This window comes from Tinamus guttatus, unplaced genomic scaffold, assembly GCF_059628265.1.
Source record: "Tinamus guttatus ecotype Peru unplaced genomic scaffold, ASM5962826v1 Tinamus_guttatus_pri_ptg000002l, whole genome shotgun sequence".
NCBI lineage: Eukaryota > Metazoa > Chordata > Aves > Tinamiformes > Tinamidae > Tinamus > Tinamus guttatus.
In genome coordinates, this window is record NW_028288536.1 from 387,083 (window position 1) to 401,901 (window position 14,819).

At 44.6% G+C, this 14,819-nt stretch overlaps 1 protein-coding gene across 4 annotated transcripts in view; it reads right to left on the reverse strand.

Annotated features, from left to right (window-relative positions):
• Positions 1 to 2,336: 2,336 nt before the first annotated feature.
• MAP4K4 (mitogen-activated protein kinase kinase kinase kinase 4) overlaps positions 2,337 to 14,819 on the reverse strand; it is a 602,555-nt gene continuing 590,072 nt past the window's right edge. For all 4 annotated transcript variants that reach the window (XM_088539979.1, XM_088539912.1, XM_088539830.1 and 1 more), the window contains 6 exons: positions 11,149 to 11,283; positions 7,677 to 7,777; positions 6,796 to 6,945; positions 6,224 to 6,383; positions 4,183 to 4,322; positions 2,337 to 4,094 (listed from right to left, as the gene is read on the reverse strand). In XM_088539979.1, coding sequence (XP_088396105.1) covers positions 4,011 to 4,094; positions 4,183 to 4,322; positions 6,224 to 6,383; positions 6,796 to 6,945; positions 7,677 to 7,777; positions 11,149 to 11,283 — 770 coding nt within the window. In that variant the 3' untranslated portion in view covers positions 2,337 to 4,010. The remainder of the gene's footprint in view (positions 4,095 to 4,182; positions 4,323 to 6,223; positions 6,384 to 6,795; positions 6,946 to 7,676; positions 7,778 to 11,148; positions 11,284 to 14,819) is intronic.

Below are 14,819 nucleotides of genomic sequence, written 5' to 3' on the forward strand. Positions count from 1 at the left end.
ATTTCCTTCCTCTTGGGGAAACTGGGGGCTAATTGTGTCTTCCTTCAAGGAAGTGTGAAGATTGCCTCTGTTAAGATGCACAATGAGGATCTCACGACAAACTTGCTGCTTTCAGTTACATCCTTTTTACATACCAGGCTTTTGCCCACAAAGAGCAACATCTCAAACTTGTCTCCGTGGGTGGCAATGCTGTTCAGCTTTGCCAAATATGTTCCGTTTTAGGGAAGCCTTCAGAAGGTCAAGAATGACGGAAGAAACCCACCAGGTCTGCAGCGGCCCCTGGCCTGGAGCCAAGACGGGCCCGACGTGCAGTTTGGTGTCGTGCTCGTGTGTCCCAGCTCGGTCGCCCTCGGGATCTAGCACTTGCAGTGGCGCAAGGCTGCAAGGTGCCTCTGTCCACAGGAACCTCTTGCCTGCTGCAGATGGAAGCGTGAGGAAAGCCAGGGGGCCGGGAACACAGGCGTCCTCCTCTCTTGGCAGGGAGGGCAGCCTACGGTCTACGCGGAAGGAAACGTCTACTGCTTATCTGCACTTGAGAAGACGGGCGCAGCCCATGGTGGAAAAACACGTGCCGGGGCCTGCCAGGACCCAGACGCTGCGAACAGCTGCCCTATATCAACCTGCTTGGTTTTCAAGGCTCACTGCTTGGAAGGCCTCCATTTTTCACGGAGCGGCGCTTTTGCAGCATGCAAAACTCTGGCTCGAGACTTCAGGACACTCTCATAGCCATAAAGTAATCCTCACTCTTCAAAATCATGTGTCTTCAGGCAGTGTGGTGAGAGATAATACCCCAACATGTCCAGGTTCTCCTTGATGCAACCCCTCGTTTCTGAGCTAAAAAAAGCTTCCCAGCTTTCACTTACTTTTTATTATTTTGAAAAGGAAAAGCGTGATTCTCAAGGAGCCCCAGACACAGGGTTTTATGGAAAAAAAAAAAAAAGAAAAAGAAAAAGAAGCAACAAAAAGGCCCTCAAAAGCCTGTGTTTATTGTCAAACTCTCTATGAAGTTATGAGATTTGACAATAAGGCTTTTCTTCTTACCATGCATGCAACTAGGCAACATGCAGCTTGATTTCTGCAGTCAGAAGATATTCAAAATACTTTCCACATACAGTAGGTGTCATTTTGACTTTATTTAAGGAAAAACGGGGAAAAAACAGTAATTTTCATAATACACAGAAGACAAGTTAGATAGCACTGCAAAAAAAAGGCTGAGTGTTTTACTTGTCACCAGTCTGCTTTGCAGCTCTACGATTAGTAATTTTAATGCAGTTTGTCATTTTGTATTATTGTTTAGCATCTTTATAATCAGCAGAGTTTGGGGTTATAAATCACAAAAAGTGTACTACTACTACTATGAAAAACTAAAAAACCCACAAAAATCACTTTCAAATAAACCATAAATATGTGATGCACATTAGTGTAACAAAACCATTTTTGTAAACATTTTCTCCAACATAACATGTGCATAAGATAAAAAATAAGAACACTGCAGTCATACAAGTTAGGGTTACTTTGACTTAAAGATACAGGAAGAAAAAAAATATTACTTATTAAAGCTTAAAACTAAACCTAGGAGCTTTTCTTTTCTTCCTTGCTTACAAAAGCACTGTTTGACGAGCTGGGTGTTTGCCGGCGCGCCGGGTGGGTAACGCTGCTGCCGCCCCGGCACGTCCGCCCCGGCAGCGGGGCTCCGCGTGCGGCGGCTACGGGAACGGCGTTGCCAGGACTAACCGAGCTTGGAGCACGCGGCGCTGGAAGAGCCCCGCACGCGGGCTGCCCTCGGGCGCACTGAGTTCACTAGGCTACGGGGCACCCACCTCTACGATCGCGTCGCGGCTTCCGAGTCCCCTGGAGTTCGCTATAGTACAAAAAGACGGACCGCTCTTTGGGCTCATCAAGCCGGCCGGGAAAGAACACGTCCTTCGCCTTGGGCCGCAAGCCACACGGTAAAAAAAGGGGGGGAAAAAAACAAAAAGGAAGATTTCTAGGTATTCCTCTGCCAGCAAATGTAAGGCTTGATTGAGCTTTCAATCTTCTGGTGTGGGTGTGTGGGTGGGTGTGCGGAGGGGGTGCGCGCGCGGGGCCGTGCGCCAGGCGCTCGCCACGGCCAAAGGAGGGCACAAAGCGCCAGCGGGTCCGACGCCGGCGGGCGGGATGGCTCCCGGAGGCCGCGCGCCGCCGGGGAGCCGCAGCGGAGCCCGGGGAACACCGAGAGCCTGTTCACCAAAGGAACAGCTTAAGGCAGCTGTCAACAAAGTACCCCACCGAGAAGGAGAAGAATAAAAATATTGGTTTTTTTTTAAAAAAAGGTCAAAACGAAAAGAAAATTAAAAAAAAAATGGCTGAATCAGGACACTGTGCATATTACACCTCACCAACAGATTATTACACACTCAAGGATTCTCAAGTAATGAACATGTAGCCGTTAAACGAATTATTACTCTGAAGACATTTATTACAAATGTCGGAACTTATTCATAAAACTGACTTGAAGAAAAAAAAGAATAAAATAAAAAGGGAAAGGAAAAAAAAAAAAGCCAGAGCTGGGATCTTACATCTAAACACAGGTATACGCTGTTTTTATGAATAAGCAGTATTAACTACATTCTTAAAAGAGTTTTAGTGCATTGCATTCTTAAAAAAGAAAAAACATCACCGCCCCAAAATGTTTCCTACAACATTTAACAGTTTACAGAACTAGCCTAGTTATTTTTACCTGCCTGTTGCTAAGCTCACGTTAGAAGAGTGAAGCCTCTGCTTTTAGGCTAAATTCAGACTTCTGTTAAGGATGAAACTGGTTCAAAAAAATGCTTGCTTTCCAAATTTAGTAAGCAAATTACATTTCTCAGTGTCTCACTGCCATAACGCTACCGCTATTGCCCCAATGGACCACTCTCTCCTCCTGCTGAAACTTGCTACACAATAACAGTCAGAAACGTTTCCATCTGGTAGTTTTGGTATTAAGATTAAATTAGACATTAATGGTTTTCATCTAAAAACGTATAAACTAAACCACCTCTTTTATTTTATGCATTAAAAACAATGAGGTAGGCACAAAAAATAAACATATGTAGTTTGGATTTTATTTCTGTTTTTTTTTTTTTTTCTTTTTAATTCTGCGAGTGCAGACTGCGGTAAAACTGTTGTCGCACTTCTAGGTTTAAACAAAAATTAAACCTTTAACTGAGGCAGTGCTAATACTGTGACATAACCAAGATCTGGCCTAACACAGAATCATTATAGAAAATGGATTTTTTTTTCCTTTTTTTTTTTTATCATCTGCACATGTTTCAGGCAATACCTGGTACACAGAAAAAAGACTAAAGTTATTGGCCAAGCCAAAACAAAACTGCAGAAACAACGAAAAAAAAAGAAAACAAGAATTCCACCCCGGCCCCTTCCCACCCTCCCTGTCCCCAAGAAGAAGTTATCCTAGTCACTGTGTCTTTCACATTTTATAAATATTAACTTCTTAAAACCTGCACCTTCCTCTTTGTCCACATATTGTCACATTACAAAAAAGAAATGTCAATTAAATACATTGTTAACATTACTAGACTAGATCTGCCCTCTGTTTCAGCAAGTCTGACTCTCAATACCACTTGTCACCTTCTCTTGCCTGCCTCCCGTCCATTCAACAGCATCTCATGGTAAGTCTGTTTTTCTGTTTTCCTCCTCTTTTTTTTTCCCCTCTGTTTTACCACTAACAAACAGAGTCCTTCAAAGCTTAGGAATCCTGGAGCTGAAGGGAAAAAAAGACCTGTAGCTTTCTAGTGTGATCCCAAATCTCAAAGACATTGTAGCACCTGACGGCAATATCTTTACAGCACCAGCTGCCTTGCAGCCTCAGTTGAAAAACAAAAAGAAACCTAACACCAGTGACGCCTGCACACACATTGACACAGAGTGCTGCCCCCGTGCAGGTCTCTACTCCAGTTGAAAATAATTCCGAGTTATGAAGATCTCCGACTCCGGATGTCAGCCTCTCCTTGCCCAAGCCCAGCACTCTACCAGCTCAGCAGAGAAGTCCTGCCCAGGGTCATGAAATACACTTGGCTGCTGCCGCCCGACCGCACGGAGGCGAAGAAAACCTGCCGAGGAAAGAGGACGGGAAGGTCAAGCGAGGGAGCCGAGACGGCGGCCGCGGCCCTGGCGAGAACGCGGGGAGGGGACGGGTACCTTGTCATTGCGCTCGCACAGGAACTTGAGTCTTTGCGCCCGTTTGTGCATGAACACGCCGTCCAGGTGCCCAGTCTCCACCGATCGGATTTCGATCGCCTTCTCCCCCCAGCCCATGATCTGGTTGGATCGGATGTACGCTGCGGAGAGGAAACACGGCACGCAGGCGGTGACCACGGGCAGCAGCACCGCGGAGCGACCGCGAGGGCAAAGGCCGCTCGGCTACAAAGGACCTGCTTGTACAATACTATAAACACGCACACGCTCACGGTGCTATTTTTGTCTTAAACACCTTCACAGTGTCTAAAAAGTCCTTTTCTTTAATTATTATTATTTTCCCATGTGTTTTCCTTCCATGTTCTTGCCTGAGCATTCCTGACATAATGGGAACGTCACAACGTTCAATTAAAGGGAAGGAGCACCAGGATTTGCACAGGCCTTTTCTCCCAGGTTTGACAAAGGGACAGGCTTAATGAGGTGTTGGCAAAAAAGGAAAAACAGTACCCAAGGTTTAAAGAGACTAAATCGATCCCCTTGGGAATGTCCCCTGCATCCCTTCTGCATCTGACTCTGTTATTTTCCCTCTGAAGGAGTCTGTCAGCAAAAATAGAGAGGAAAAGGGAAAGCTAGAAGAAAATTAGATAACATCCTTTATGCAGCTGGACTGAAAAATATTATGTATTTTTAGCAGAGGTTTCTGTTAGCTCTCTAGGTGGAAATAATATTATTTGCCATACAGGTCTCCTTTGCACACAGATGAAGCAAAACTCAAATACTTTTCCTTAGGGTGTCACTAGGCTAAACAGATTAGCACCAGCAGGAGGAAAAATAATCTGTTCTGGATAGCAGCAAAAGTCAAACCAAGGAGAAAGGCTCCAGTATTATGAAAACATATATTAAGTAAGCAATTTGACAGATAGTCTTAGGAATGCTGCCAAAGATAACATATGGGAAGTTAATGAGGAGTAAGCTGTTGCCTCTGATTTGCATTCATTTTTAGTAGCAAAATAAAATGAAAATCAATTAATCTTAGTAATAGTACTTAAAAATAGCAGTATTTTCCTGCTTACATTTTTTTAATATTAATCTTCAGTGAAATTGAACCAAATAATTTACTACTGTATAGAGTACACGTACAGCATGCAACATAATATCGCACTGGAAACATACTTATTTTTAAAATATGTCCATTATGGTAACTCTTTTACGTAGCTTATTAAAATTGTCAAACAACATCTTAGACGGCGTCACCTGCCCAGATCCGTTTCCTTCACAAGCATTTCCATCTCCAAAGAGTGACGTTCTGGGCTCTACAATTTGCCAGTTCATAAATTCACTGGGTTTCAGAAGAGCTAGTCAAGAGTTAATCATCCCCGCAGCGAACACGCTGTGCGTGGAACCTGCCTCCCTTTGCCCCTTCCTTACTGTTTGCACTGCTCTAGCAGTGTTGTCAGAAGTAACCTCCTAACATATGGATCCACCGCAGAGCAAGCAAAGCCACTGTGTTTGCACATACTTGTGTCTCCATAGCATGTCTGCACCCATTTTACTGAGCTTCAGTGCTCCTGCTCTCAAAGCTGCCTATTTTAAGATGAAGACATTATGCTATCGTGCTGGGGCAATCTAAATTTCCAGGAGAGTAATCTGCTCTGCAGGCAAGTTACAATAAATGCGTTAGTTGGATATAAAGACTGTTAACGACAACAGAATTCCCTCCAATAGTATTTTACTTGTCTGCCACTTTATAAGTCTTTACACTGAAGGGTTTTCATAACTTTGTTGCTGACTAGAAAAAAATTGTAGGAGCTCACAGATCCCTGGTGTTTTATTAAATGAGCTTGTTCATTCATGGGCTTCACTAGATATTTGTGGATTGTGTTCATCAAAACTCAGCAGAAAACAATCCACATGATTACTCTCCACTTTGCACAGCTGTTTCCCAGCAATATTACAGCATCACTGCTTCCAAACCTGAAATCAAACCTGATGCATCTCCCTACTCCCTGACTGCGCGTTGTAGTGATTCCCCTGGAGCACTTACCCACGGATGTTGGCATTTCTCCCCACTGCAGAACCACATCTTTCGTGATCCTTCCGTACGTGTTTACGTAAACCCCTTCATCCTCATAACAAACCAACAGCTCCATTCCATCCGTGTTCGGGAGGATTATGATTGCATGCGGTTGGATACTACTCTGGATCTACAGAAGCAGGAAAAATATATATACTTTATTTTTTGAATAGCAAAGCCCACTCTGCCAGAAAGGACTGAGTGGCCCATTAGTTGGCTGCCACAGCATTTGGTCACTGCCTTGCAGCCCCCGCTGAGCATTTGCAGTGGGCTTTGCCATTAAGCTGCTGTGTTGGCCGACTTGACTGGGCAGCTCCTGGCCAGTGGGACACACCAACCCCAAAGGCAAAATGGACAGTGGATTGCAGAAGCTCATACGTTCCCATGGCCCTATCAGTTTGGACGCCACCACCTCCGTCACCACTGCGGGCAGCTGGTGGTGGTTCACAGGGGCAGCCTGAGGTGTCCATGGTCTGCGGGGAAGGGATGGCAGGAGCCCAGACAAAGAAGAAATCCCCAGCCCAGGAGTAAGTAAGTCTTACATGTGTTGGTAGATAAATATCATAGACTGATCCTGAATCCACATCAACAGCGTGGAAGCCAGCGCAGGAGCCATAGATCACTTTTAGCCTCTGACCCTCCTCCACAGTGAGATCCACCAGCAATGGCTTATGTACCAGTTCTCCAAACGACTGTAAGACAAGAATCAGACTTCACTGCTGAGAACCTAGATGGATTTCATTAGAAAGCGAGCTCTAACGCACACATGGTGGGCCTCTGGCCTCCTTCCAACAGACCAGCCAAGCTGACACGTCCTCCAAGGACAAGGATAGATTACTCTACAGTCTGCAGCATTTCACCCACATAATATAAGCTTTTGTGGGGAGGGAAAGGGGCTGTGTTACTTTGTTTGGTTTGTTTTTAGTAAGAATTGTTCTCCTCACAGTTCAGGGCAATTTAAAACTCTTTTACTGTTTACTTCAAATTGCACAACTGGCGATAACCAATTGCTCACTAATCAGTTTGGTACTGATACGAGCCAGCTACCTTCACACTTGCAGCATGCAAAAGGAGCACATCTGAACATCACCTGATGGCTAGTTTTGCTCATGTGTGGATTTTTAGACCGAGTTCACTTTTCTCTGAGTCATCTTTTATTTATAGAGAGGTAATAAATGGTTGTGCTACTGAGTCATGTGGAGTCTTCTGATTGTTAGTTTACACTCAGTTTTAATTTCAAATTTTAGGCATACTGCTTTTTAGAAATAATGAGCTCCCAAATTAGAATATTCTAAAAAGTTCATGATAGATTTAGCAAAGAATTTGCAACACTGCTGCGATAAAGTGTTAGAACATCTTTGCAAAAGGGGTAACTACAAGTGAATTGGTCAATATCGTATACACAACTTAAATATACTGTTACCTTAAAGGCCATAAATTTGTGGTATGGCTTTGGTGCCCATGCATAGACTTCCACAGAACTCTTCAATGCAATTACCAAGAATTTGATTCTTTCATATTTTACTGAAATTAAAAGAAAACAAAAAAAAAATTAGTAGTAATTCCGAAGTCATTTTGGTCACTTCAGAAAAGCAGAAAATGACAATATTTCCACATATTTTTGTACTTTAAAGGTTTTTAATAGTAGATTATTTTAGAAAATATAATTACACGTAGTTAAGTATTTTGACGTATTTATGCCAAAAAACTCTTCACTCTTCTCAGTGTCACCATGTTTGGAATTATCCAGTCAGCACACACTTATTTACAGTTATTTCATTCCACATTAGACGCTGCTTACTCATCAAAAGTTTTCAATCACAGATATTTCCTACAATAGAAACCTTTGACTGTGGCAGAGTTTATTGACAGTTACAATCACCACACTGGCATTACTCAAACCATGAGTATATTCTGAGCTGATGGCAAAAACTCCCCAGAAGGTAGGAAAAAAAAAAAAAGGAAGTGAAATGAGTCCATTTTAAAAGCATATTTGATTGCGGAGCACTTTCTTTTGTTCCCAAAGCCTGAGATTACTCATTAGTAGGAAAATAATTAAACCTAAGTAGAGAACATAGAATAACCACGTTCATAGCATCAAAAAGAAAAACTGTTACCAAAAACTTTAAAAGAAAGACTAAGTAGCTGCCCAGAAAGCTCTTTGCTAGCCAACAAGTTAAAAGAAACAGATAGCTAAGCAAATGCAAATGCAAAAAAAAAAGTTATACTACCTGAAGTTTCTCTAATTTACTTTATTCCCTAATTCTGAAGTAAAGCAGAGGAGCTAAAATCACTCTTACTGACAATTTTGTTAACACATTTTACCTTCTGTCTAAAAGAATGGAAAAAAAATCTGAGCTGTTGAGGAGTCAGGATTTTTTCTAGGACATTTCAGAAACAACACCCTAAAAACAGATTCTCCAAAAATATATGTGACGTTCTTCAATATCTCGCAACCTTTTCTTCTCCCTCCTCCCCCCCGAAAGAAGAGCAACAATTGTACCATATCAGACACAAAGAAAGCTGCTGGGCAGTGCTAGTCCAGGGCTTGAAAAAAACCAAAACCAAACACACACCATTTACCAGGGTTAATAACGTGTCATTACACAGCAAATTGTGGCAAATTCTTCAATATTTCCCTCTCTGTTCCCCTGTTCAGAGAGCAAAAAACTAACAGCCGAGCAAAGCTCTGTTTGCTATTACTCTTTCCAAGAGGGCACTGATGAAGTCTACAAAAGTGTTGCTGGATCTGCATTTGCAACTGCCATCTGAATTTGGGGAAGAATATACCCTGGGGACTTCCACCATGTTGTCTTGTGTTAGGCTGTGAAATACTTTTTTTTCATGGAAGAAAAAATAGAAATACCAATTAATACCTATTCAGCCGCAGGAGACTTCTCCCCATCTCTTAACACCAAGTTTTAGGGGAATATGATGTCTTTCAGAACCGGTGAGTAACCCCCTGCATCTCCACCTTATACCATTCTATCTCCAAGCCAAACCTGATTTTGACACAGGGTGAGAGAGAAAATTGTTCTTGTGTTCCTGTGAGAACAGTGCTGCTTTAATAATATTATTTTAATGCCTTTTAGATACTCAGCTGTTGTACAAGTCTGTAGCTGTTCTCTCTTGGTTAGCAATAGAGAGACAAAGCTATTACGTGCTCCCTATTGTTTGCAGGGAAGGAAGAACACTCAACTGTAAGTGTTAAAGGATTTGATGATTTTTCAATGGGAAAAAAAAAAGTCTCAATCTCCACAGCTATACTGACTGAAAAATAGTTTTTTGTTCAGTCTTGTCTACAAAACTTCTTGGAATTCTTTCCTTTTGATTTTTTTTTTTTTTGGTGGTGGTAGTGGTGGTAGAGGGGGGTGTGCAATACAACCACCTTATCTGAAAGGGCTCCTTTGATAATCCCCATTCTTTGCTCTGGGTACTATCTGGGAATGCACCCAAGTCTTTGTTTCAGGAGCGCGATTTATCATTTAGAAGAGCCAAGAGCTGCCCAGAGCAATGGAGATCCAGGACCGCCCCTTCCCTCGGAGGGCTGAGAGCCCCGGTTCACCGCAGCCGCAGAGGGCGGCAGGACCAGCCGCACGGCGGGCAGCTCCCCGCCTGCGAGCGCCCCTGTTTGCAGCGCTCATCCCTCCTGGGATGAAACTCAGGCCTCCAAGAGGCCTCCCACCACCTGAAGAAATCTGCTGTACACCTGCAGTTCACTGCAAAGCTCAGTGCCAGGCTGCAGCCCCATGCAACAAATCCTTCTTCCTCTGGAAAGGGATTTCCTTTGTATGCCTGCCCTCCGCTGCTGGAAAGCCTCCATTAAAGAGCTGTTAATGCATTGCTAACAGGCCGCTTCATTATGCTGCTGACAGCAGCAGCAGTCAGCAGCTACCAGACCAGAGCAATGCATCAGAAATTGTTTTCTGGGTCAAGGTTTTGGTGGGGCCGTGACTTACTGCCATATTTATTGACTATGCCCCACTAGCAGGCTTTTCCAAGAGCACATGGATGAGAGATGCTGGCTGAGCTCAGCCTGACTGCTGCTGTTTAGCACAGCCACAGCTACCAAAAGCAAAGGCAACACCGAGGGTCCACTAAGCTGCATCACTTCCAGAGGATGGTACCAGGGAATGAGAGCAGGAGAAAAAGCTCCTAGTTCACATCCCCACTTGCAGGGCAGCAGACTCACTGCGTGGGCCACTGACTGGGAGAACACTGATGTCCTCCACCCGTTTCGCTGGAATTGTCTACAGCTAATGAATTTAAACGAGTTAAGACCATCCAAAGCAGCCTGCCTTGTGGAAACACGCTTCAGGCCATAGCTGCATCGCAGCCTATCCGAGAAGGCGTTAGCAAACATCATGAAGTAAGGGGAATCAGTGAATCATCATGAAGTTCAAGCATATGCTTCTGTTCCCAGACGCCCATCCAAAGCAAGCACACTATCTAGGCTTGCCTTCCCCCTCACGCTCACCCACAAAGATCTGCATTAAAAAAGGAGACATTTTTTGTCATGAGTGAAGTTCTGAGAAACTAATTAGCACAGGGAGCAGCAACTGGATGGCACCATGGGTAGACCCTGAAGGGTCTAACAGAGGTGCCTGTATCATCCCTCTCTGCCCATATGGGACAGAGCCATGGGAAACAGACAAGGCAATCTGAGCCCATTCCACTTCACAGCCCCACATCCCACTGCAAAACTTCTTCCATATTCAGTATAACCAATATGCTGGCATCTACTCTGTCACTTCGCCAGAAAAGCTTGCCCTCAGGGATAGAGAAGACAGCTAGAAATAGAAATAAATCTTCAGCCCAGCAGCTACATGGACTGCAGCCCTCGGTCTCAGCCAGCTTTCATCTTGACAGCTTTGATTACCTCATTTGCTACTTACCAACTTTATAGTGCACACAGCCTTCCAAGTCACCCACAGTTGTCCAACCCTGTTTCTTTTCCACTTCAGGATCATTGTGAAGGATTTTATTTCTTAACCAGGACAAATAGTAAACTCGCAGCTTGTTCTTCTTACCTAGCCACAAAGGGAAAAAGATTGGTTTATCTCTGAACAGAAAGATAAATGCAATCCCCTTCCTTCTCAAACCAACAAAAAACACCCACAGAACAAACCAAAACAACAACGAAGGGGAAACTGCTGCAATCAGAGACATCCCCCTCCCTATTTATGTCCACAAGAGCTTTAGATGAAACTCTACCCAAACACACACCAACATGTTAATCAGTGATGGAGACGCATGGTAATACTCCATGGACATAAAATGACAAACTCGGGGAAATAAGTCTCTGGTTTTCTGGCTCTTAAGGCTCCAATAACTTTTATTTCAAGGTCATAAAACCACAAAAAGACCCCAGAGATTCATGAACAGATATATGTCTATATACATTTCTTTAAAAAAAAAGTGTAACTAAGTTGAAACAGCCCTCTTTTTGCACAGAAACTTAGGAGAGCAGCATGACAGAATGCAAGGCCTAAAATTACCCACACAGCTATTGGAAGATATAGGATTGGTTTCAAAGAAGGAAGTAAAAGCAGAGAAGAACATGGCAACCAAATGTATTTTATAAATTCTTCACAGTTAATGATCAGGCCATTTCCATCACTTAAACCAACCCCCGAGACACAAACAGGCCAAGTTTTATCAAGATTGTTTCTTATACAAGTTTTAGTGCTAAGTAATGTCAAGGTATAACTACTTCACATCTGTTAAGTTTTAAGTAAAAATGCAGCGTGTCTCAAACTGCAGCAGGGAATTTGCCCACTGCTCATGTAAACATCCATGACCAGCTTGCTCAGAGCTGACACCGGCCTTGTCAGCAGACTTGACCTTGTGCTCCAAGGGGTGCACGTAGCACTCATCAGGCTGCAAACTGCAACTCCGAGAGAGGCTTCTTCTCCACAAGCCAGAGAATGTAAATATTTGATATCTTCAGCTGACATCGTATCTGCCCTGGTCATTAAAATACAGCTCAGACAAACACTTAATATCAGAACGCCACCTCGAGCACAGAACAAGGTTCACAACAAACTTTATCAGTGGTTCTCTAAGAACTAACAGCCTACAAAGCACTGAATTAATGAGAAATGCACATCCTAATGCACATCCTCAAACCTTACAACTGGCTTTGCTGTTGTCACTAAAGTCCTGCAGATGAAATGGGAAGCAAGGAAGAGACCCCTAAACGGGGCTCCATGAGGTGCCTCTGCACAAGGAAAGGAAACAGGAGAAGCCCTCGGGGACCTGACTTGTCAGCAGAGTAGCTCCATGTTTCCCTGTTAAGGCTCTAGCAGTCTGGGCTCCCCCGTGCAAGAGGGACGTGGAGCTTCTAGAGAGGGTCCAGAGTAGGGCCATGAAGATGGTTAAGGGACTGGAGCATCTATAGTATGAGGAAAGGCTAAGTGAGCTGGGCCTGTTTAGCCTGGAGAAGAGAGGACTGAGAGGGGATCTGATCAATATGTACAAATACCTGAGGGGAGAAGGTAGGGAGGATGGGGCCAAACTCTTCTTGGAGGTGGCCAGTGACAGGACAAGGGGTGATGGGTGCAAGTTGAAGTCCAGGCAGCTCCATCTCCATGTGAGGAAGAACTTCTTTACTGTGAGGGTGCCAGAGCCCTGGAACAGGCTGCCCAGAGAGGTTGTGGAGTCTCCTTCTCTGAGATCTTCCAAACCCGCCTGGATGCCACCCTGTGCCACGTGCTGTGGGTGTCCCTGCTGGAGCAGGGGGGTTGAACTAGATGGTCTCTGGAGGTCCCTTCCAACCTCAACCATTCTGGGATTGTGTGAACCTGTGCGGCTGCGGAGCAGAGCACGAAGCCCCAGTGCTGAGACCTCCCTACTGCACTGGGCTGGGTCGGGGCTCCCGGAGCCCCACACAGCCCCTTCCCTGTTGGAAGGAGCTCGGCTGCGCCGGCCGGGCTCCCGGGGCATATGCGGGCGCTCGGAAGGGCCCGCTCGCCGGCAGGGCTGCGGGAGCACGTGTGGCAGGAAGCACAGCTTGCCAACAGACCGCGCGCTCGACACCAGGGCCATCAATCTCTCCGTGACAAAGAGGCACAGTCTGAAAGATCCCGTGCGTGTGATTAGTCGGGGGGGGAGGGCAGGAGGACAAGGGAAGGCAGCCTGAAAGGGAAAATCTGTTCACTGAATTTCAACGTAAAATGGAATCTGGACCTGCCATTTCACTAAAAAAAAAAATCACCCTCTGCTCTGATGACAGCAAGTGACATGTGAGGCAACACTGTGCTGTCCTTTGTTTATTCCCACTCAAATGTGGTCAGCAGACCTGGCAGCAAGTGAGCACTCCGATTTACTGTCTGGCTTCATATTTATCAGGCCAAGTCTCATACGGACAAAGCTTCATCTCGACACAGCTCTTGAAGATGAGCAAAAGGTACCAGAGAACAAAACACAAGTGCCACAGGTGCCACATCTGAACAAAGCAAGGTCCCCTCACAAAGGCACTGCAGAAGACGGTCACGAGGGACAGGATGGGAAAAAAAAAACCCTCCAGTTCTCTCAGTAGGGAAGAATCCAGAGCAGAAAGTAGTACAATTCTGGGCAAGGAACAGGTCAAAAGGAGAGCTCAAGGTCAGAACGATGGCACTGACCGTAAAACTATGACAAGTCCCTGTCAATTAGGGGACAAATTCCCACTCAGGCTTCTCCATGGCTTAATGCTCCCCAGTAGCTTAGTCAGACTTTATGATTCAGAACAAATAGCACGTACAGAGTTTCCAAGCACATGGCTTTATTTTCTTCCCCCATGCCTCCTCACATGATATGCACTGGGGTGTTTCTCTCCAGAAACATTTTTTTTTCACAACAACAATAGGAAAATATCTCAAGTGTGTTCCCATTGTGTTTTGGTGTCTAGACCACAGGGAAAGTCACAAGACAGGAAATTCCTCTGCCTTTCAGCGAGCTGACACAAAAAGAGCACGAGCAGTTAGTTACATAAACATGGCAACGCATGGATTTCAGCAAGTTACACTGCTCTTAATATTTAAATGGGAGATGGGCGGTTGGAAGGATTAGATCCTTCTGCTTGCTAATCTGTACCAGTCAATTTAAACAGCTCTCAACAACCCTTCTTTTTTATGGGGGTGGTAAATTTGCTAAGGCCTTGAAATAAGGAGTGAAAAAACCCGTCTGCTCCAGTCATTGAATAAGCTGATCAGACGGTGACTTCTATGAGAACTCCTAGTCCTGGTTCTCCCACAGACACTGTTTCACATGCAAAGTCCCTTTTCCTATTCTGAGCTTTTTGTTTTTATTTTTGCTGTGGTTTGTTAATTATTAAGCAGGAAGACTCCAACCAGTTCTTCTGCCCCGTCATCTCCTTCTACCTTCCTGGGGCACTTGCTCCATTCATGACTCCCTGAGGGATTTGCATGTTCTGTGCACGCGTCGTTGCTTTGTTTTCCAGTATTTTTATGGCTCTCATCTGAGTATTTGAAACTGTTTTTGTCTCCCGACTATATAAACTGAAGAACGATGAATTCAGGAGCTTTAACCTGCAGAGCTGCCCGGTGCTGTGGGTTACAGCTCA